The 25823-nt window shown below is 40.9% G+C and overlaps 1 gene segment (V, D, J or C); it reads right to left on the minus strand.

Annotated features, from left to right (window-relative positions):
- Window positions 1–806: 806 nt before the first annotated feature.
- Window positions 807–25823, minus strand: part of LOC137373100 (Ig kappa chain V-III region MOPC 321-like) — a 32945-nt gene continuing 7928 nt past the window's right edge. The window contains 2 exon segments of the V gene segment in view: window positions 807–1752; window positions 5728–5773. Coding sequence covers window positions 1424–1752; window positions 5728–5773 — 375 coding nt within the window.

The following is a 25823-nucleotide window of genomic DNA, read 5'->3' on the forward strand; positions in this document are numbered from 1 at the left end:
GACACACACCTACAGACAGCACTGGGTGACACACCCACACTCAGAGACACTCACCTACAGACAGTACTGGGTAACACACCCACACTCAGAGACACACACCTACAGACAGTACTGGGTAACACACCCACACTCAGAGACACACACCTACAGACAGTACTGGGTAACACACCCACACTCAGAGACACACACCTACAGACAGTACTGGGTAACACCCCCACACTCAGAGACACTCACCTACAGATAGTACTGGGTAATACCCCCACACTCAGAGACACTCACCTACAGACAGTACTGGGTAACAGTCACACCCACACTCAGGGTCATGTACACAATGATACCCTGACTGCTCCTCTCTCTAAACTGAGACCTCACTTGGTTCAGTTTTGTACTGTTACCATGAGGCATTGGTTAAGGTGGGAGAAATGAACATTGTGAGTGTGGCCTCCAGCCCTGAGATTGTCCCAGGCTCATTTCAGGTATTACTCAGCAGTCAGCACAGAGTGCACAGTGCGATCCCACCAGCTGGGGCTACACCAACACCTCCAGTGTGAAGAGTGAAGTGTGAATGCTGGGATTGTGATGATTTAATTCCAGCTGCTTTCAGTTTCTGTTTTTAATCTTGTAATCTCAAGGGATTTGAGATAAAACTGATCATTTTAATATGATTTACAATTGGCTATGAATCAATTCTGCTTCTGACATGTTATTGATTGACAGGTCAACCAGCCAATCATCAGATTCACTTGCTGAAATGCAGCCAATCAGCTGACAGGAAGGTGGGACATTTCCAAAGCACTCCCAAGACATTTACTGAATATTCTTAATGTTTATTACCTTTTACTGATTTACCTTTACAGAAAAAAGACTTGAATAAACAGCCCAGCGAGAGGTAGCTGGAGAAATTCACAGGGAGAATGGAGGTTTATTAAAACAGTTGTGGCGATTTTCTCAATAACATGAGAATCCTGTCGCTTTAAACAGAGACTAAACTTTAAATTGTAACTGCAGAGTGAGCAGGAAGGAGGTCTGGTTTACTGAGCGGCGAATTCTGAGGTTCACATTATTTTAGCTCAGCTGACAGTCTTCAGCATCTTAGAGAGGTTTTACTTGGCATCACGAGTCTACATTGTCCAATCAAACACTCCCAGGGCAGGTACAGTACGGGTTAGATACAGAGTAAAGCTCCGTCTACATTGTCCAATCAAATACTCCCAGGGCAGGTACAGTACGGGTTAGATACAGAGTAAAGCTCCCTCTACACTGTCCCAATTTCGAGCCTTAACCCCTGATCCTCAGAAGTGTCTCAGACCCAGTCACGAGAAGGAAGAGAGTTGAAATTCCGTGTTGAAAATTACCTTTATCCTCCCAGCTCACCCCTGTTATATTTAAAGTTGTGTCTCCTCTGCGGACTGTCTCTAACACTCTACACACATTCTGATCTGCTCACACTCTTACTGAGGGGAGAGGAGAGGGTCTCATGGATCAGGGCACAGGAGAAGCGGGCGTTGGACTCCCAGTCAGAGCCAGAGAGGGTCAGCAGGCTGCTGACACTGTAGGTGCTATCCGAAGCTCGCAGGTAGTTGCTGGTCTGAACCCCGGCCGAAATGGCTGCACCGTCCTTCTTCCACTCTACCCCCACTTCATCGGGATAGAAGTGATCGGCAAGGCACACCAGGGTGGCAGTGCCCTTGGCCTTGACCTCCTCCTCCGAGGGGGGCAGCAGGGTCAGTGTGGGTTGAGACTTCTCTCGGCCTGAAAGAGAAGAGAAAAACTGTTAATCACTGCATGTTTGTGTGCTCGGTGTATATATTTGTGTGTTGTGGGTATATGTGTTCTTTGTGCATTTTTGCATATTCTGTGTATATCTGTGTTTCCTGTGTGTATATTTGTGTGTTCTGTGTGTATATTTATGTGTTCTATATATATTTGTGTGTTCTATAAATATTTATGTATTCTGAGTATATATTTATTTGTTCTGTGTATATGTGTGTGTTCTGCATATTGTTACAAGAGATTTATTTTTGTACTAAAATCTTAGAATTCTGTGTGTTTTTAAAAATTGAAAACAGGATTTCCAGTGGACATGGACACCTGCAACTAGCTGAAATTTTTGGATGTTGACTTTGTATACAAGAATAGGAAAAGCAAACCGTTTCAAGGAAGCCTGCCAAGGGGTTTTTGACCTCCTCAGAGCATCACTTTGAATGACAGTGGATACTCTATGTCTGGTCATGTGATTGGCTCAGGAAGGTTTACTGTCACTTCAGACCCTTTTAAAATCCAATGAGTTAGACAAAAAGCAGGCATTTGAAATTTGGTTGCTGATCTGCCTTGAGATCAAAGTTGAAGACCAAAAAAGACCTCTCTCTGTAAAGGATACTTGCATCTCTTGAAAAGAAACCTTGTATTTGAAAGGTGGCAGATTCCGATTGCCTCCTGTCTCTGAAGAATTCCTGCATCCAGCATGGTTCCTGTTGCCTGCTGTGTTTTGGGAAATCCTGGAACCTGAAGAAAGCTTCTACTGCAATACTGCTGCTGTGAGCCCTCAGCAGACCTGTTGCTACACCCCTGCCAAAAGTCCTGTGTGACGCCTACTGTAGCCGAATTGCCCTGAACGCCGACCCATCACAGACTGTTCATCAACTTCTCCTGGAGAGACTTTGAGTGGCATCCGACTATTCAACTCTGGGACACCTCATTCAACTAAAGAACTTCATATCAAGAACGTGACAAACTGATTTATTTTATTATTCCTTCTATTCCTAAGAAACAGCTGTGACCCGTGAAGAAGTGGGACTGAATTAATATTTATTTCTTCCACCTTGGTCGGAACAATATATATTATTTTGTTCTTTGTGTATTTGTGTGCTCTTTGTGTATTTATGTGTTTCAGTGTATATTTGTATTATCTGTGCATTTTTGTGTTCTATGTCTATGCTTCTGTGTTCTCTATATATTTTTGTAAATTCTGTGTTCATATTTGTGTGTTCTGTGTGTTTATATTTCTGTGCTGTGTGTTTGTGTATTCTGTGTTTATTTGTATGTTTTGAGTCTATTTGAGTGGTCTATGTGTATATTCGTCTGTGTCTCTCTGTGGGTGTTTCTACATTGGAATTCACATTGGATAACAGACAGCTGGGTTGATGAACTCCTGTTTGTGTTTAACCATTAGAGGTGAGAACCATTAATTCTTGATTTCCTTCTGTTTTGCCTAGCTTGCTAAGTTTAGTCTAAATATAAATACATTGAATCGTTTGATGTTTAGATGGTTAAATCGTGTTGGACAGTTTTTTAAATCTGTAATGAAGGGTTACCACAAATTCAGCACTGAAATGGTTATAGTAAGAGTGTTTGAAGACTCAGTGTCCCTTTAAGACACTGTTAACCTGACAGGAAGCTCGAACTATAGATCAGTCTATCTGGAGGAAACAGGCTCAGTGTTAACAAATCTCAGATCACACATACACATCGGGAGAACTTTCTCCGGAACACTGGAACAGACTTGTCTCAACACACTTCAGAAATAACAACAACCAAAACAATAACTTGTATTTATATGTTCAGTGATTGCTTTTAAGAATAATGTACCTTTAAGATCTTTGTATGCTAATGAGGTGAGCACCACTATTTGAGATCTTCAACAGCCAGATCTCCACATACCTCAATAATGTTGCATCAGACAACATAAAAAGCTTCTCATTACATGGTGGCAGCTGTGGTGTATAGCGCCTTTAATCTCATTAAGCCCTTAAAACCTCTCAATGCGCTTCACAGGAGCATTATAAAACAGAAATATGACACTGAGCCACAAATGGAGATAAAGGAGGAAAGTGAGGTAGATGATGAGCAGATGAGCTGAGCAGGGACACAGTCGTGTGATGTTACTGCGGTGGAAATAGGGGGTCTTAGTGATGGTCGGAACATGAGGTCAGAAATATGACACCAAGGCTGTGAACAGTCTGGTTTAGTCTCAGACGGGGGAGAAGGATGGAGGGATGGAGAAGGGTTGGGTGTCAGTGTAGAAGGTTCTAGATGTCATTTAAAACCTTCCTGCCCAGCACTGGGGTGAGGTCAAGGGTGAGGCTATAATTAGTCTCAGTGCACTGGGGTCAGGCAGGGTCACTGCTCCGAATGATCCCATGACCCCTGGAAGGTGAGAGTGTGCGGACAATGGGCGAGGGTCAGGATCAGGAGCCTCCAACCTCAAAGAAAGACTTGCATTTCTATAGCGCCTGTCACCACCTCAGCATATCTTCAAGTATTTTACAGCCAACTGTTCACAGTAAGATCCCAGACAGCTGAGTGATAATGAGCAGATAATCTGATTTTTAATGGTGTTGGTTGAGTGATAAACATTGTCCAGGACACCGAGGAGAATTCCCCTGCTCTTCTAATAGCGCAGTGGGATCCTTTACATCCACCTGAGAGGGCAGACGTCAGTTTGTCTCATCTGAAAGACAGCACCTCTGACAATGCAGCACTCCCTCAATACTGCACTGCAGTGTCAGCCTGGATTATGTGCTCCAGTCTCTGGAGTGGGACCTGAAGCCACAACATTCTGACTCAGAGGTGAGAGTGCTACCCACTGAGACAACACTAACACCTCACAGTCGAATAGCCTGCCATTCTCAACCTCCCGGCTCACACTTGGAGGAATGAGGCCACTTGGGGAGGGTAGAGCTGTGACCCAGCCAGAAATAGTGCCTTCAGGAGAGAGATGGAGAGCAGATTGTGGGAGACCTGTAGTCTAGAGGGGTGACATTTAACCAGTCGATGGCAGGTGCTGAGCCCTTTCCCCGTAAGTATTTTGTAAGTCGATGGGGAAAGTGGGAGGGGCACTAGAGTAACACCTTTGTTGCTGCTGAAACTCTTGCTATCTGCTCAGTCATGTCTAATAAACACACAGACAAATCAGACAAACATTAGTCAGTTTTCTGTGGATTTTCTGCTGGGTTCAGCTTTAATCAACAGGGTATTGTGGGAGCTCCCGGTTAATAAAAAGAAAAGAAAGACTTGTATTTATATCGAGTATTTCACACCTCAGGACCTCCCAAAGTCATTTACAGACAATGAAGGACTTGTTTAAAGAGCAGTCACTGTTGGAATGTCGGAAATGTGGCAGACAATTTGTGCACAGCAAGATCCCACAAACAGCAGTGAGATAAATGAGCATTTTTAGCAATGTCGGTTCAGAGATAAATATTGGCCTGAACTTCACCCAAAGAGAAAGCAACTGAGAGTCTCCCCAAAACCCTGGAACACTGAAGCCACTGGATTGGGAGCCCTGCTGTCACTGTTTGTCATCAGAACTTTGACAAGAGATAAGCAGGGAGTGGACAGAGCAGAGTTAAAGCTGGGGGAGGTGGGACCTCGGTATCTCACTGTGCTGGTGCTGAGATCAGTTATATCAGAGACTGTGACAGAGACCCAGAGCTCACACTGAGACTGGCAGGAGTCTAGTGAGGGATTTCACTCCATGGAGCAGGAATGTGACCACAGTCTGCAAACGTCCAGATCTCCTCTACACACTCGGTAAAAGTTGGTTACTTATATCTTGCTGGTTAAAGGGGGAATGTAACTAAAGAAATACAGCTGGGCACCCTGTTATACACAGTGCTCTTCAATGAACCATTTCATTGACTGCAGCTCCTTCCACTATTCAGCATTTGTGTTTTAGAAAGTTTCAGTATTTAAAGGATTAATAACGGAGGATTGAGGTTTACTTACTCAGTCTGAGCTTGGTTCCTTTACCAAACGTTAACCACACTGACAGCTTCCAGTGCAGGGGCTGTACAATATCCTCTGCTCTCTGTTTCACTCACTCACTCTCACACTCTCTCTGTCTTTCACTGTCACTGTGTCTCTCTCTCTCTGTCTGTATTTGTGTGTGTGTGTGTGTGTCTCTCTTTCTCTCTCTCTGTGTTTCTTTCCCTGTGTGTGCCTCTGTGTGTGTGTCTGTCTCTCTGTCTGTATTTGTGTGTGTCTCTCTCTCTCTGTTTCCTTCTCGGTGTGTGCCTCTGTGTGTGTCTCTCTCTCTGTCTGTATTTGTGTGTGTGTGTCTCTCTGTGTTTCCTTCTCGGTGTGTGCCTCTGTGTGTGTGTGTCTCTCTGTCTGTATTTGTGTGTGTGTCTCTCTCTGTGTTTCCTTCTCGGTGTGTGCCTCTGTGTGTGTGTCTGTCTCTCCGTCTGTATTTGTGTGTGTGTCTCTCTCTGTGTTTACTTCCCGGTGTGTGCCTCTGTGTGTGTGTCTGTCTCTCCGTCTGTATTTGTGTGTGTCTCTCTCTCTGTGTTTCCTTCCCTGTGTGTGCCTCTGTGTGTGTGTCTCTCTCTGTCTGTATTTGTGTGTGTGTCTCTCTCTGTGTTTCCTTCTCGGTGTGTGCCTCTGTGTGTGTGTCTGTCTCTCCGTCTATATTTGTGTGTGTGTCTCTCTCTGTGTTTCCTTCCCTGTGTGTGCCTCTGTGTGTGTGTCTCTCTCTGTCTGTATTTGTGTGTGTGTCTCTCTCTGTGTTTCCTTCTCGGTGTGTGCCTCTGTGTGTGTGTATGTCTCTCCGTCTGTATTTGTGTGTGTGTCTCTCTCTGTGTTTCCTTCCCTGTGTGTGCCTCTGTGTGTGTGTCTCTCTCTGTCTGTATTTGTGTGTGTGTCTCTCTCTGTGTTTCCTTCTCGGTGTGTGCCTCTGTGTGTGTGTCTGTCTCTCCGTCTGTATTTGTGTGTGTGTCTCTCTCTGTGTTTCCTTCCCTGTGTGTGCCTCTGTGTGTGTGTCTCTCTCTGTCTGTATTTGTGTGTGTGTCTCTCTCTGTGTTTCCTTCTCGGTGTGTGCCTCTGTGTGTGTGTCTGTCTCTCCGTCTGTATTTGTGTGTGTCTCTCTCTGTGTTTACTTCCCGGTGTGTGCCCCTGTGTCTCTCTCTCTCTTCGGGTAAGAATGGATCTGACCCAGATAAATTCAAGAACTGTAACTGAACAATGGGCTGCTTTTAAAGAAGAGATATTTCGGGCAAAACCAAGGTGTATTTCCACGAAGGGGAAACGTGGGGCAAACAAATCCAGAGCTCCCTGGATGACAAAAGAGATGGAGGTTAAGATAAAGAAGAAAAAGTCTGCTTATGATAAATGTCAGGTGGATTTTCTTTTGTTATTTGTTCATGGGATATGGGCGTCACTGGCTAGGCCAGCATTTATTGCCCATCCCGAATTGCCCACTGAAGGCATTTAAGAGTCAACCACATTGCTGTGGGTCTGGAGTCACATGAAGGCCAGACCAGGTAAGGCCTGCAGATTTCCTTCCCTGAAGGACATTAGTGAACCAGATGGGTTTTTACAACAATCGACAATGGTTTCATGGTCACCATTCCACCAGCTTTTAATTCCAGATTTATTAATTGAATTCAAATTTCACTATCTGCCATGGTGGGATTCAAACACATGTCCCCAGAATGGCACAGTGGCGCAGTGGTTAGCACCGCAGCCTCACAGCTCCAGCGACCCGGGTTCAATTCTGGGTACTGCCTGTGTGGAGTTTGCAAGTTCTCTCTGTGTCTGCGTGGGTTTCCTCCGGGTGCTCCGGTTTCCTCAAACATGCCAAAGACTTGCAGATTGATAGGTAAATTGGCCATTAGCAATTGCCCCTAGTATAGGTAGGTGGTAGGGAAATATGGGTACAGGTGAGGATGTGGTAGGAATATGGAATTAGTGTAGGATTAGTATAAATGGGTGGTTGATGGTCGGCACAGACTCGGTGGGCCGAAGGGCCTGTTTCAATGCTGTATCTCTAAAAAAAAAATTAGCCTGGGCCTCTGGATTACTGGTCAAGTGACATTACCACTACACCATCACCTCCCCCTACAATCGAGAACCAGGCTGAATGTAGAAGGCTCAGAGGGGAATTTAAAAGGCAAAGGGAAGAAAAGAGAGAGTATGAAAAGAGACTGGCAGCTAATACAATAGTGGATCTAATAATCTTGTATCAGCATGTATATAGTAAAAGAGTGGTAAAAGGAGCAGTGGGGCGTATAGGGACCAAAAAGGGGATTTACACATGGAGGTAGGAGCATGGCTGAGGTATGAAATGAATACTTTCCATCTGTCTTTATCAAGGGAGAAGATGCTGCACAGGTCATAGTGAAAGAGAAGGTAATTCAGACACCAGATGGGTTTAAAATTGATAAAGAGGAGTTATTGGATAGGCTGTCTGTACTTAAAGTGGATTAAACACCAGGACCGGATGAGATGCACCCAAGGATACTGAGGGAGTGAGAGTGGAAATTGCAGAGCCACTGGCCATAATTTTACAGTCTTCGTTAAACTCAGGGATGGTGGCAGAGAATTGGAGAATTGTAAATGTAACACCCTTGTTCAAAAAAAGGGTGTAAAGATAAGCCCAGCAATGTCAAGCCAGTCAGTTTAACATCAGTGGTGGGGAAACTTCTAGAAAGAATAATTCGGGACAAGATTAATAGTCACATGGACAAGTGCAAGTTAGTTAAGGAAAGCCAGCAATGATTTGTTCAGGGCAAATCATGTTTAACTAACTTGTTGGAGTTTTTGATGAGGTAACAGAGAGAGTTGATGAGGGCAATGTTGTTGCTGTTGATGTTGTGTACATGGACTTTCAAAAGGTGTTTGATACAGTGCCACACAACAGACTGGTGAGCAAAGTTCTAGCTCATGGAATAAAAGGGACAGTAGCAACATGGATACAAAATTGGCTGAGTGACAGGAAAAAGAGAGTAGTTAATGGATGTTTTTCAGGCTGGAGGAAGATTTGTAGTGGAGATCCTCAGGGATCAGTGTTGGGACCCTTGCTTTTCCTAATATATATTAATGACCTAGACCTTGGTGTGCAGGGCACAATTTCAAAATTTGCAGATGATACAAAACTTGGAAGTATGTGAACTGTGAGGAAGACAGTGTAGAACTTCAAAAGGATACAGACAGGTTGGTGGAATGGGCTGACAAGTGGCAGATGAAATTTAAATGCAGAGAAGTGTGATGTGGTAGAGAGAATGCGGAGAGACAATATAAAATAAAGGGTATAATTCTAAAGGGGGTACAGGAGCAGAGGGACCTAAGTGTGCGGAAGTCATTGAAGGTGGCAGGACAGGTTGAGAGAGAGGTTAATAAAGCATACAGTATCCTGGGCTTTATTAATAGGGGCACAGAGTACAAGAGCAAGGAGGTTATGTTAAACTTGTATAAAACACTAGTTCAGCCTCAACTGGAGGACTGTGTCCAGTTCTGGGTGACACAATTTAGGAAGGAAGTGAAGGCATTAGAGAGGGTGCAGAAAGGATTCACAAGAATCGGTCCAGGGATAGTTATGTGGATAAATTGGAGAAGCTGGGACTATTTCCTTGGAGATGAGAAGGTAGAGAGGAGATTTGATGGGGGTATTCAAAATCATTAGGGCTCTGGACAGAGTAGATAGGGAGAAACTATTACCATTGGTGGAAGGATCGAGAACCAGAGGGCAGAGATTTAAGGTAATTGGCAAAAGATGCAATGGTGACATGAGGAGAAACTTTTTCACACAGGGAGTAGTTCGGATCTGGAATACACTGCCTGAGAGTGTGGTGGAGGCAGGTTCAATTGATGCATTCAAAAGGGAATTGGATTATTCTCCTAAAAGGAAGGATATGCAGGATGACGGGGAGAAGGTGCCGGAGTGTCACGAGGTGAATTGCTCTTTCAGAGATCCAGCACAGAAATAATGGCCTGAATGGCCTTCTTCTGTGCTGTAACCATTCTATAATTCTATCATTTTTTTTCAAAGTCTGTATTTGTCTCTCATTGCCTGCGTGTCTCCCGTTGTGTGTGTGTGGATGTGAGTGTCTCTTTCCTTCTGTCTCTCTCTCAATGTCTGTGTGCATGTCTCTGTGCCTCGACGCATATCTCCCTGTCCCTCTCCCACCTTCTCTCACTCATTCTGTCTCTCCCTTGGTCTGTATCTCTCTCACAGTCTGCCTCTCACTGTTTCTGTGTCTTGCTGTGTCCAAGCTGCATGCAGCAGTGCTCGGGAGAGTTGGAATCCCAATTCAATGAAAATATTTTCAGCATCTCTTCATATGTGCACATGGAGTGTTCGAGGAACAACTTAAGCCTTCAATGAGCAGTGGGCACCACAGGGGCAGTGGGGTGTAGTGGACAGTGAACATAATGTCATGGTTTAATTTGATCAGTTTACGTTCTTCATTAATTATATTACATATATAAATGTGGGATGTGTCAGTACAGGAGGTGGGACTGTGTGTCCATTATTATATATTATATATAACTGTGGGATGTGTCAGTGCAGGAGGTGGGACTGTGTGTCCATTATTATATATTATATATAACTGTGAGATGTGTCAGTCCAGGAGGTGGGACTGTGTGTCCATTATTATATATTATATACAACTGTGGGATGTGTCAGTACAGGAGGTGGGACTGTGTGTCCATTATTATATATTATATATAACTGTGAGATGTGTCAGTACAGGAGGTGAGACTGTGTGTCCATTATTATATATTATATATAACTGTGGGATGTGTCAGTGCAGGAGGTGGGACTGTGTGTCCATTATTATATATTATATATAACTGTGAGATGTGTCAGTCCAGGAGGTGGGACTGTGTGTCCATTATTATATATTATATACAACTGTGGGATGTGTCAGTACAGGAGGTGGGACTGTGTGTCCATTATTATATATTATATATAACTGTGAGATGTGTCAGTACAGGAGGTGAGACTGTGTGTCCATTATTATATATTATATATAACTGTGGGATGTGTCAGTACAGGAGGTGGGACTGTGTGTCCATTGTTATATATTATATATAACTGTGGGACATGTCAGTACAGGAGGTGGGACTGTGTGTCCATTGTTATATATTATATATAACTGTGGGACATGTCAGTACAGGAGGTGGGACTGTGTGTCCATTATTCTATATTATATATAACTGTGGGATGTGTCAGTCCAGGAGGTGGGACTGTGTGTCCATTATTATATATTCTATATAACTGTGGGATGTGTCAGTACAGGAGGTGGAACTGTGTGTCCATTATTATATATTATATATAACTGTGGGATGTGTCAGTACAGGAGGTGGGACTGTGTGCCCATTATTATATATTATATATAACTGTGGGATGTGTCAGTCCAGGAGGTGGGACTGTCTGTCCATTATTATATATTATATATAACTGTGGGATGTGTCAGTGCAGGAGGTGAGACTGTGTGTCCATTATTATATATTATATATAACTGTGGGATGTGTCAGTCCAGGAGGTGGGACTGTGTGTCCATTATTATATATTATATATAACTGTGGGATCTGTCAGTCCAGGAGGTGGGACTGTGTGTCCATTATTATATATTATATATAACTGTGGGATGTGTCAGTCCAGGAGGTGGACTGTGTGTCCATTATTATATATTATATATAACTGTGGGATGCGTCAGTCCAGGAGGTGAGACTGTGTGTCCATTATTATATATTATATATAACTGTGGGATGTGTCAGTCCAGGAGGTGGGACTGTGTGTCCATTATTATATATTATATATAACTGTGGGATGTGTCAGTCCAGGAGGTGAGACTGTGTGTCCATTATTATATATTATATATAACTGTGGGATGTGTCAGTCCAGGAGGTGGGACTGTGTGTCCATTATTATATATTATATATAACTGTGGGATGTGTCAGTATACAGGAGGTGGGACTGTGTGTCCATTATTATATATTACATATAGCTGTGGGATGTGTCAGTACAGGAGGTGAGACTGTGTGTCCATTATTATATATTATATATAACTGTGGGATGTGTCAGTATACAGGAGTTGGAACTGTGTTTCCATTATTATATATTATATATAGCTGTGGGATGTTTCAGTACAGGAGGTGAGACTGTGTGTCCATTATTATATATTATATATAACTGTGGGACGTGTCAGTACAGGAGGTGGGACTGTGTGTCCATTATTATATATTATATATAACTGTGGGACGTGTCAGTACAGGAGGTGGGACCGTGTGTCCATTATTATATATTATATATAACTGTGGGATGTGTCAGTCCAGGAGGTGGGACTGTGTGTCCATTATTCTATATTATATACAACTGTGGGATGTGTCAGTCCAGGAGGTGGGACTGTGTGTCCATTATTATGTATTATATATAACTGTGGGATGTGTCAGTACAGGAGGTGGAACTGTGTGTCCATTATTATATATTATATATAACTGTGGGATGTATCAGGACAGGAGGTGGGACTGTGTGTCCATTATTATATATTATATATAACTGTGGGATGTGTCAGTCCAGGAGATGGGACTGTGTGTCCATTATTCTATATTATATACAACTGTGGGATGTGTCAGTCCAGGAGGTGGGACTGTGTGTCCATTATTATGTATTATATATAACTGTGGGATGTGTCAGTACAGGAGGTGGAACTGTGTGTCCATTATTATATATTATATATAACTGTGGGATGTATCAGGACAGGAGGTGGGACTGTGTGTCCATTATTATATATTATATATAACTGTGGGATGTGTCAGTCCAGGAGGTGGGACTGTGTGTCCATTATTATATATTATATATAACTGTGGGATGTATCAGGACAGGAGGTGGGACTGTGTGTCCATTATTATATATTATATATAACTGTGGGATGTGTCAGTCCAGGAGGTGGGACTGTGTGTCCATTATTATGTATTATATATAACTGTGGGATGTGTCAGTACAGGAGGTGGAACTGTGTGTCCATTATTATATATTATATATAACTGTGGGATGTATCAGGACAGGAGGTGGGACTGTGTGTCCATTATTATATATTATATATAACTGTGGGATGTGTCAGTCCAGGAGGTGGGACTGTGTATCCATTATTATATATTATATACAACTGTGGGATGTGTCAGTCCAGGAGGTGGGACTGTGTGTCCATTATTATATATTATATATAACTGTAGGATGTGTCAGTCCAGGAGGTGGGACTGTGTGTCCATTATTCTATATTATATATAACTGTGGGATGTGTCAGTCCAGGAGGTGGGACTGTGTGTCCATTATTATATATTCTATATAACTGTGGGATGTGTCAGTACAGGAGGTGGAACTGTGTGTCCATTATTATATATTATATATAACTGTGGGATGTGTCAGTACAGGAGGTGGGACTGTGTGCCCATTATTATATATTATATATAACTGAGGGATGTGTCAGTCCAGGAGGTGGGAGTGTCTGTCCATTATTATATATTATATATAACTGTGGGATGTGTCAGTCCAGGAGGTGGGACTGTGTGTCCATTATTATATATTATATATAACTGTGGGATGCGTCAGTGCAGGAGGTGAGACTGTGTGTCCATTATTATATATTATATATAACTGTGGGATGTGTCAGTCCAGGAGGTGGGACTGTGTGTCCATTATTATATATTATATATAACTGTGGGATGTGTCTGTCCAGGAGGTGGGACTGTGTGTCCATTATTATATATTATATATAACTGTGGGATGTGTCAGTCCAGGAGGTGGACTGTGTGTCCATTATTATATATTATATATAACTGTGAGATGCGTCAGTCCAGGAGGTGAGACTGTGTGTCCATTATTATATATTATATATAACTGTGGGATGTGTCAGTCCAGGAGGTGGGACTGTGTGTCCATTATTATATATTATATATAACTGTGGGATGTGTCAGTATACAGGAGGTGGGACTGTGTGTCCATTAGTATATATTACATATAGCTGTGGGATGTGTCAGTACAGGAGGTGAGACTGTGTGTCCATTATTGTATATTATATATAACTGTGGGATGTGTCAGTACAGGAGGTGGGACTGTGTGTCCATTGTTATATATTATATATAACTGTGGGATGTGTCAGTCCAGGAGGTGGGACTGTGTGTCCATTATTATATATTATATATAACTGTGGGATGTGTCAGTCCAGGAGGTGGGACTGTGTGTCCATTATTATATATTATATATAACTGTGGGATGTGTCAGTACAGGAGGTGGGACTGTGTGTCCATTATTTTAAATTATATATAACTGTGGGATGTGTCAGTACAGGAGGTGGGAATGTGTGTCCATTATTATATATTATATATAACTGTGGGATGTGTCAGTCCAGGAGGTGGGACTGTGTGTCCATTATTATATATTATATATAACTGTGGGATGTGTCAGTCCAGGAGGTGGGACTGTGTGTCCATTATTATGTATTATATATAACTGTGGGATGTGTCAGTACAGGAGGTGGAACTGTGTGTCCATTATTATATATTATATATAACTGTGGAATGTGTCAGGACAGGAGGTGGGACTGTGTGTCCATTATTATATATTATATATAACTGTGGGATGTGTCAGTCCAGGAGGTGGGACTGTGTGTCCATTATTCTATATTATATACAACTGTGGGATGTGTCAGTCCAGGAGGTGGGACTGTGTGTCCATTATTATATATTATATATAACTGTAGGATGTGTCAGTTCAGGAGGTGGGACTGTGTGTCCATTATTCTATATTATATATAACTGTGGGATGTGTCAGTCCAGGAGGTGGGACTGTGTGTCCATTATTATATATTCTATATAACTGTGGGATGTGTCAGTACAGGAGGTGGAACTGTGTGTCCATTATTATATATTATATATAACTGTGGGATGTGTCAGTACAGGAGGTGGGACTGTGTGCCCATTATTATATATTATATATAACTGTGGGATGTGTCAGTCCAGGAGGTGGGAGTGTCTGTCCATTATTATATATTATATATAACTGTGGGATGTGTCAGTACAGGAGGTGGGACTGTGTGCCCATTATTATATATTATATATAACTGAGGGATGTGTCAGTCCAGGAGGTGGGAGTGTCTGTCCATTATTATATATTATATATAACTGTGGGATGCGTCAGTGCAGGAGGTGGGACTGTGTGTCCATTGTTATATATTATATGTAACTGTGGGATGTGTCAGTCCAGGAGGTGGGACTGTGTGTCCATTATTATATATTATATATAACTGTGGGATGTGTCAGTCCAGGAGGTGGGACTGTGTGTCCATTATTATATATTATATATAACTGTGGGATGTGTCAGTACAGGAGGTGGGACTGTGTGTCCATTATTTTAAATTATATATAACTGTGGGATGTGTCAGTACAGGAGGTGGGACTGTGTGTCCATTATTATATATTATATATAACTGTGGGATGTGTCAGTATACAGGAGGTGGGACTGTGTGTCCATTATTATATATTACATATAGCTGTGGGATGTGTCAGTACAGGAGGTGAGACTGTGTGTCCATTATTATATATTATATATAACTGTGGGATGTGTCAGTATACAGGAGGTGGGACTGTGTGTCCATTATTATATATTATATATAACTGTGGGATGTGTCAGTACAGGAGGTGGGACTGTGTGTCCATTATTTTAAATTATATATAACTGTGGGATGTGTCAGTACAGGAGGTGGGACTGTGTGTCCATTATTATATATTATATATAACTGTGGGATGTGTCAGTATACAGGAGGTGGGACTGTGTGTCCATTATTATATATTACATATAGCTGTGGGATGTGTCAGTACAGGAGGTGAGACTGTGTGTCCATTATTATATATTATATATAACTGTGGGATGTGTCAGTATACAGGAGGTGGAACTGTGTTTCCATTATTATATATTATATATAGCTGTGGGATGTGTCAGTACAGGAGGTGAGACTGTGTGTCCATTATTATATATTATATATAACTGTGGGATGCGTCAGTGCAGGAGGTGAGACTGTGTGTCCATTATTATATATTATATATAACTGTGGGATGTGTCAGTCCAGGAGGTGGGACTGTGTGTCCATTATTATATATTATATATAACTGTGGGATGTGTCAGTCCAGGAGGTGGGACTGTGTGTCCATTATTATATATTATATATAACTGTGGGATGTGTCAGTCCAGGAGGTGGACTGTGTGTCCATTATTATATATTATATATAACTGTGGGATGCGTCAGTCCAGGAGGTGAGACTGTGTGTCCATTATTATATATTATATATAACTGTGGGATGTGTCAGTCCAGGAGGTGGGACTGTGTGTCCATTATTATATATTATATATAACTGTGGGATGTGTCAGTCCAGGAGGTGAGACTGTGTGTCCATTATTATATATTATATATAACTGTGGGATGTGTCAGTCCAGGAGGTGGGACTGTGTGTCCATTATTATATATTATATATAACTGTGGGATGTGTCAGTATACAGGAGGTGGGACTGTGTGTCCATTATTATATATTACATATAGCTGTGGGATGTGTCAGTACAGGAGGTGAGACTGTGTGTCCATTATTATATATTATATATAACTGTGGGATGTGTCAGTATACAGGAGGTGGAACTGTGTTTCCATTATTATATATTATATATAGCTGTGGGATGTGTCAGTACAGGAGGTGAGACTGTGTGTCCATTATTATATATTATATATAATTGTGGGACGTGTCAGTACAGGAGGTGGGACTGTGTCTCCATTATTATATATTATATATAACTGTGGGATGTGTCAGTACAGGAGGTGGGACTGTGTGTCCATTATTATATATTATATATAACTGTGGGACGTGTCAGTACAGGAGGTGGGACTGTGTGTCCATTATTATATATTATATATAACAGTGGGATGTGTCAGTACAGGAGGTGGGACTGTGTGTCCATTATTATATATTATATATAACTGTGGGATGTGTCAGTACAGGAGTTGGGACTGTGTGTCCATTATTATATTATATATAACAGTGGGACATGTCAGTACAGGAGGTGGGACTGTGTGTCCATTATTATATATTATATATAACAGTGGGATGTGTCAGTACAGGAGGTGGGACTGTGTGTCCATTATTATATTATATATAACAGTGGGACATGTCAGTACAGGAGGTGGGACTGCGTGTCCATTATTATATATTATATATAACTGTGGGATGTGTCAGTACAGGAGTTGGGACTGTGTGTCCATTATTATAATATATATATAACTGTGGGATGTGTCAGTACAGGAGTTGGGACTGTGTGTCCATTATTATATTATATATAACAGTGGGACATGTCAGTACAGGAGGTGGGACTGTGTGTCCATTATTATATATTATATATAACTGTGGGATGTGTCAGTACAGGAGGCGGGACTGTGTGTCCATTATTATATATTATATCTAACTGTGAGACGTGTCAGTGCAGGAGGTGGGACTGTGTGTCCATTATTATATATTATATATAACTGTGGGACGTGTCAGTCCAGGATGTGGGACTGTGTGTCCATTATTATATATTATATATAACTGTGAGACGTGTCAGTGCAGGAGGTGGGACTGTGTGTCCATTTTTATATATTATATAGAACTGTGGGATGTGTCAGTACCGGAGGTGGGACTGTGTGTTCATTATTATATCTTATATAGAACTGTGGGACGTGTCAGTACAGGAGGTGGGACTGTGTGTCCATTATTATATATTATATATAACTGTGGGACGTGTCAGTACCGGAGGTGGGACTGTGTGTTCATTATTATATCTTATATAGAACTGTGGGACGTGTCAGTACAGGAGGTGGGACTGTGTGTCCATTATTATATATTATATATAACTGTGGGACGTGTCAGTACAGGAGGTGGGACTGTGTGTCCATTATTATATATTATATATAACTGTGGGACGTGTCAGTACAGGAGGTGGGACTGTGTGTCCATTATTATATATTATATATAACTGTGGGACGTGTCAGTCCAGGAGGTGGGACTGTGTGTCCATTATTATATATTATATATAACTGTGGGATGTGTCAGTCCAGGAGGTGGGACTGTGTGTCCATTATTCTATATTATATATAACTGTGGGATGTGTCAGTACAGGAGGTGGGACTGTGTGTCCATTATTATATATTATATATAACTGTGGGACGTGTCAGTACAGGAGGTGGGACTGTGTGTCCATTATTATATATTATATATAACTGTGGGACGTGTCAGTACAGGAGGTGGGACTGTGTGTCCATTATTATATATTATATATAACTGTGGGACGTGTCAGTACAGGAGGTGGGACTGTGTGTCCATTATTATATATTATATATAACTGTGGGATGTGTCAGTCCAGGAGGTGGGACTGTGTGTCCATTATTATATATTATATATAACTGTGGGATGTGTCAGTCCAGGAGGTGGGACTGTGTGTCCATTATTCTATATTATATATAACTGTGGGATGTGTCAGTCCAGGAGGTGGGACTGTGTGTCCATTATTATATATTATATATAACTGTGGGATGTGTCAGTACAGGAGGTGGGACTGTGTGTCCATTATTATATATTATATATAACTGTGGGATGTGTCAGTACAGGAGGTGGGACTGTGTGTCCATTATTATATATTATATATAACTGTGGGATGTGTCAGTACAGGAGGTGGGACTGTGTGTCCATTATTATATATTATATATAACTGTGGGATGTGTCAGTCCAGGAGGTGGGACTGTCTGTCCATTATTATATATTATATATACCTGTGGGATGCGTCAGTGCAGGAGGTGAGACTGTGTGTCCATTATTATATATTATATATAACTGTGGGATGTGTCAGTCCAGGAGGTGGGACTGTGTGTCCATTATTATATATTATATATAACTGTGGGATGTGTCAGTCCAGGAGGTGGGACTGTGTGTCCATTATTATATATTATATATAACTGTGGGATGTGTCAGTCCAGGAGGTGGGACTGTGTGTCCATTATTATATATTATATATAACTGTGGGATGTGTCAGTCCAGGAGGTGAGACTGTGTGTCCATTATTATATATTATATATAACTGTGGGATGTGTTAGTCCAGGAGGTGGGACTGTGTGTCCATTATTATATATTATATATAACTGTGGGATGTGTCAGTATACAGGAGGTGGGACTGTGTGTCCATTATTATATATTACATATAGCTGTGGGATGTGTCAGTACAGGAGGTGAGACTGTGTGTCCATTATTATATATTATATATAACTCTGGGATGTGTCAGTATACAGGAGGTGGGACTGTGTGTCCATTATGATATATTATATCTATCTGTGGGATGTGTCAGTAGAGGAGGTGAGACTGTGTGTCCATTATTATATATTATATATAAATGTGGGACGTGTCAGTACAGGAGGTGGGACTGTGTGTCCATTATTATATTTTATATATATCTGTGGGACATGTCAGTACAGGAGGTGGGACTGTGTGTCCATTATTATATATTATATATAACAGTGGGATGTGTCAGTACAGGAGGTGGGACTGTGTGTCCATTATTATATATTATATATAACAGTGGGATGTGTCAGTACAGGAGGTGGGACTGTGTGTCCATTGTTATATATTATATATAACTGTGGGATGTGTCAGTACAGGAGGTGGGACTGTGTGTCCATTATTATATTAGATATAACAGTGGGACATGTCAGTACAGGAGTTGGGACTGTGTGTCCATTATTATATTAGATATAACAGTGGGACATGTCAGTACAGAGGTGGGACTGTGTGTCCATTATTATATATTATATATAACTGTGGGATGTGTCAGTCCAGGAGGTGGGACTGTGTGTCCATTATTATATATTATATATAACTGTGGGATGTGTCAGTACAGGAGGTGGAACTGTGTGTCCATTATTATATATTATATATAACTGTGGGATGTGTCAGTACAGGAGGTGGGACTGTGTGTCCATTATTATAGATTATATATAACTGTGGGATGTGTCAGTCCAGGAGGTGGGACTTTGTGTCCATTATTATATATTATATATAACTGTGGGATGTGTCAGTACAGGAGGTGGGACTGTGTGTCCATTATTATATATTATATATAACTGTGGACGTGTCAGTACAGGAGGTGGGACTGTGTGTCCATTATTATATATTATATATAACAGTGGGATGTGTCAGTACAGGAGGTGGGACTGTGTGTCCATTATTATATTATATATAACAGTGGGACATGTCAGTACAGGATGTGGGACTGTGTGTCCATTATTATATATTATATATAACTGTGGGATGTGTCAGTACAGGAGGTGGGACTGTGTGTCCATTATTATATATTATATATAACTGTGGGATGTGTCAGTCCAGGAGGTGGGACTGTGTGTCCATTATTATATATTATATCTAACTGTGAGACGTGTCAGTGCAGGAGGTGGGACTGTGTGTCCATTATTATATATTATATATAACTGTGGACGTGTCAGTACAGGAGGTGGGACTGTGTGTCCATTATTATATATTATATCTAACTGTGAGACGTGTCAGTGCAGGAGGTGGGACTGTGTGTCCATTATTATATATTATATATAACTGTGGGAAGTGTCAGTACAGGAGGTGGGACTGTGTGTCCATTATTATATATTATATATAACTGTGGGACGTGTCAGTACAGGAGATGGGACTGTGTGTCCATTATTATATATTATATATAACTGTGGGATGTGTCAGTACAGGAGGTGGGACTGTGTGTCCATTATTATATATTATATATAACTGTGGGATGTGTCAGTCCAGGAGGTGGGACTGTGTGTCCATTATTATATATTATATATAACTGTGGGATGTGTCAGTCCAGGAGGTGGGACTGTGTGTCCATTATTATATATTATATATAACTGTGGGATGTGTCAGTCCAGGAGGTGGGACTGTGTGTCCATTATTATATATTATATATAACTGTGGGATGTGTCAGTCCAGGAGGTGGGACTGTGTGTCCATTATTATATATTATATATAACTGTGGGATGTGTCAGTACAGGAGGTGGGACTGTGTGTCCATTATTTTAAATTATATATAACTGTGGGATGTGTCAGTACAGGAGGTGAGACTGTGTGTCCATTATTATATATTATATATAACTGTGGGATGTGTCTGTCCAGGAGGTGGGACTGTGTGTCCATTATTATATATTATATATAACTGTGGGATGTGTCAGTATACAGGAGGTGGGACTCTGTGTCCATTATTATATATTACATATAGCTGTGGGATGTGTCAGTACAGGAGGTGAGACTGTGTGTCCATTATTATATATTATATATAACTGTGGGATGTGTCAGTATACAGGAGGTGGGACTGTGTGTCCGTTATTATATATTATATATAGCTGTGGGATGTGTCAGTACAGGAGGTGAGACTGTGTGTCCATTATTATATATTATATATAACTGTGGGACGTGTCAGTACAGGAGGTGGGACTGTGTGTCCATTATTATATTTTATATATATCTGTGGGACATGTCAGTACAGGAGGTGGGACTGTGTGTCCATTATTATATATTATATATAACTGTGGGACGTGTCAGTACAGGAGGTGGGACTGTGTGTCCATTATTATATATTATATATAACAGTGGGATGTGTCAGTACAGGAGGTGGGACTGTGTGTCCATTATTATATATTATATATAACAGTGGGATGTGTCAGTACAGGAGGTGGGACTGTGTGTCCATTGTTATATATTATATATAACTGTGGGATGTGTCAGTACAGGAGGTGGGACTGTGTGTCCATTATTATATTAGATATAACAGTGGGACATGTCAGTACAGGAGGTGGGACTGTGTGTCCATTATTATATATTATATATAACAGTGGGATGTGTCAGTCCAGGAGGTGGGACTGTGTGTCCATTATTCTATATTATATATAACTGTGGGATGTGTCAGTCCAGGAGGTGGGACTGTGTGTCCATTATTATATATTATATATAACTGTGGGATGTGTCAGTACAGGAGGTGGAACTGTGTGTCCATTATTATATATTATATATAACTGTGGGATGTGTCAGTACAGGAGGTGGGACTGTGTGTCCATTATTATAGATTATATATAACTGTGGGATGTGTCAGTCCAGGAGGTGGGACTTTGTGTCCATTATTATATATTATATATAACTGTGGGATGTGTCAGTACAGGAGGTGGGACTGTGTGTCCATTATTATATATTATAGATAACTGTGGACGTGTCAGTACAGGAGGTGGGACTGTGTGTCCATTATTATATATTATATATAACAGTGGGATGTGTCAGTACAGGAGGTGGGACTGTGTGTCCATTATTATATTATATATAACAGTGGGACATGTCAGTACAGGATGTGGGACTGTGTGTCCATTATTATATATTATATATAACTGTGGGATGTGTCAGTACAGGAGGTGGGACTGTGTGTCCATTATTATATATTATATATTACTGTGGGATGTGTCAGTCCAGGAGGTGGGACTGTGTGTCCATTATTATATATTATATATAACTGTGGGACGTGTCTGTCCAGGAGGTGGGACTGTGTGTCCATTATTATATATTATATATAACTGTGGACGTGTCAGTACAGGAGGTGGGACTGTGTGTCCATTATTATATATTATATATAACTGTGGGACGTGTCAGTCCAGGAGGTGGGACTGTGTGTCCATTATTATATATTATATCTAACTGTGAGACGTGTCAGTGCAGGAGGTGGGACTGTGTGTCCATTATTATATATTATATATAACTGTGGACGTGTCAGTACAGGAGGTGGGACTGTGTGTCCATTATTATATATTATATCTAACTGTGAGACGTGTCAGTGCAGGAGGTGGGACTGTGTGTCCATTATTATATATTATATCTAACTGTGGGACGTGTCAGTACAGGAGGTGGGACTGTGTGTCCATTATTATATATTATATATAACTGTGGGACGTGTCAGTACAGGAGGTGGGACTGTGTGTCCATTATTATATATTATATATAACTGTGGGATGTGTCAGTACAGGAGGTGGGACTGTTGTCCATTATTATATATTATATATAACTGTGGGATGTGTCAGTCCAGGAGGTGGGACTGTGTGTCCATTATTATATATTATATATAACTGTGGGATGTGTCAGTCCAGGAGGTGGGACTGTGTGTCCATTATTATATATTATATATAACTGTGGGATGTGTCAGTCCAGGAGGTGGGACTGTGTGTCCATTATTATATATTATATATAACTGTGGGATGTGTCAGTCCAGGAGGTGGGACTGTGTGTCCATTATTATATATTATATATAACTGTGGGATGTGTCAGTACAGGAGGTGGGACTGTGTGTCCATTATTTTAAATTATATATAACTGTGGGATGTGTCAGTACAGGAGGTGGGACTGTGTGTCCATTATTATATATTATATATAACTGTGGGATGTGTCTGTCCAGGAGGTGGGACTGTGTGTCCATTATTATATATTATATATAACTGTGGGATGTGTCAGTCCAGGAGGTGGGACTGTGTGTCCATTATTATATATTATATATAACTGTGGGATGTGTCAGTCCAGGAGGTGGGACTGTGTGTCCATTATTATATATTATATATAACTGTGGGATGTGTCAGTACAGGAGGTGGAACTGTGTGTCCATTATTACTTATTATATATAACTGTGGGATGTGTCAGTACAGGAGGTGGGACTGTGTGTCCATTATTATATATTATATATAACTGTGGGATGTGTCAGTGCAGGAGGTGGGACTGTGTGTCCATTATTATATATTATATATAACTGTGGGATGTGTCAGTGCAGGAGGTGGGACTGTGTGTCCATTATTATATATTATATATAACTGTGGGACGTGTCAGTACAGGAGGTGGGACTGTCTGTCCATTATTATATATTATATATAACTGTGGGATGTGTCAGTACTGGAGATGGGACTGTGTGTCCATTATTATTTATTATATATAACTGTGGGACGTGTCAGTACAGGAGGTGGGACTGTCTGTCCATTATTATATATTATATATAACTGTGGGACGTGTCAGTACAGGAGGTGGGACTGTCTGTCCATCATTATATATTATATATAACTGTGGGACGTGTCAGTCCAGGAGGTGGGACTGTCTGACCATTATTATATATTATATATAACTGTGGGACGTGTCAGTACAGGAGGTGGGGCTGTCTGTCCATTTTTTTATATTATATATAACTGTGGGATGTGTCAGTGCAGGAGGTGGGAATGTGTATCCATTATTATATATTATTTATAACTGTGGAACGTTTCAGTGCAGGAGGTGGGACTGTGTGTCCATTATTATATATTATATATAACTGTGGGTTGTGTCAGTACAGGAGGTGGGACTGTGTGTCCATTATTATATATTATATATAACTGTGGGTTGTGTCAGTACAGGAGGTGGGACTGTCTGTCCATTATTATATATTATATATAACTGTGGGTTGTGTCAGTACAGGAGGTGGGACTGTCTGTCCATTATTATATATTATATATAACTGTGGGATGTGTCAGTCCAGGAGGTGGGACTGTGTGTCCATTATTATATATTATATATAACTGTGGGATGTGTCAGTCCAGGAGGTGGGACTGTGTGTCCATTATTCTATATTATATATAACTGTGGGATGTGTCAGTCCAGGAGGTGGGACTGTGTGTCCATTATTATATATTATATATAACTGTGGGATGTGTCAGTACAGGAGGTGGAACTGTGTGTCCATTATTATATATTATATATAACTGTGGGATGTGTCAGTACAGGAGGTGGGACTGTGTGTCCATTATTATAGATTATATATAACTGTGGGATGTGTCAGTCCAGGAGGTGGGACTGTCTGTCCATTATTATATATTATATATAACTGTGGGATGCGTCAGTGCAGGAGGTGAGACTCTGTGTCCATCATTATATATTATATATAACTGTGGGATGTGTCAGTCCAGGAGGTGGGACTGTGTGTCCATTATTATATATTATATATAACTGTGGGATGTGTCAGTCCAGGAGGTGGGACTGTGTGTCCATTATTATAGATTATATATAACTGTGGGATGTGTCAGTCCATGAGGTGGGACTGTGTGTCCATTATTATATATTATATATAACTGTGGGATGCGTCAGTCCAGGAGGTGAGACTGTGTGTCCATTATTATATATTATATATAACTGTGGGATGTGTCAGTCCAGGAGGTGGGACTGTGTGTCCATTATTATATATTATATATAGCTGTGGGATGTGTCAGTACAGGAGGTGGGACTGTGTGTCCATTATTATATTTTATATATATCTGTGGGACATGTCAGTACAGGAGGTGGGACTGTGTGTCCATTATTATATATTATATATAAAAGTGGGATGTGTCAGTACAGGAGGTGGGACTGTGTGTCCATTATTATATATTATATATAACAGTGGGATGTGTCAGTACAGGAGGTGGGACTGGGTGTCCATTATTATATATTATATATAACTGTGGGATGTGTCAGTACAGGAGGTGGGACTGTGTGTCCATTATTATATTATATATAACAGTGGGACATGTCAGTACAGGAGGTGGGACTGTGTGTCCATTATTATATATTATATATAACTGTGGGATGTGTCAGTACAGGAGGTGGGACTGTGTGTCCATTATTATATATTATATATAACTGTGGGATGTGTCAGTACAGGAGGTGGGACTGTGTGTCCATTATTATATATTATATATAACAGTGGGATGTGTCAGTACAGGAGGTGGGACTGTGTGTCCATTATTATATATTATATATAACTGTGGGATGTGTCAGTACAGGAGGTGGGACTGTGTGTCCATTATTATATATTATATATAACAGTGGGATGTGTCAGTACAGGAGGTGGGACTGTGTGTCCATTATTATATTATATATAACAGTGGGACATGTCAGTACAGGAGGTGGGACTGTGTGTCCATTATTATATATTATATATAACTGTG

This window comes from Heterodontus francisci, chromosome 8 (assembly GCF_036365525.1).
Source record: "Heterodontus francisci isolate sHetFra1 chromosome 8, sHetFra1.hap1, whole genome shotgun sequence".
NCBI classification, from domain to species: domain Eukaryota; kingdom Metazoa; phylum Chordata; class Chondrichthyes; order Heterodontiformes; family Heterodontidae; genus Heterodontus; species Heterodontus francisci.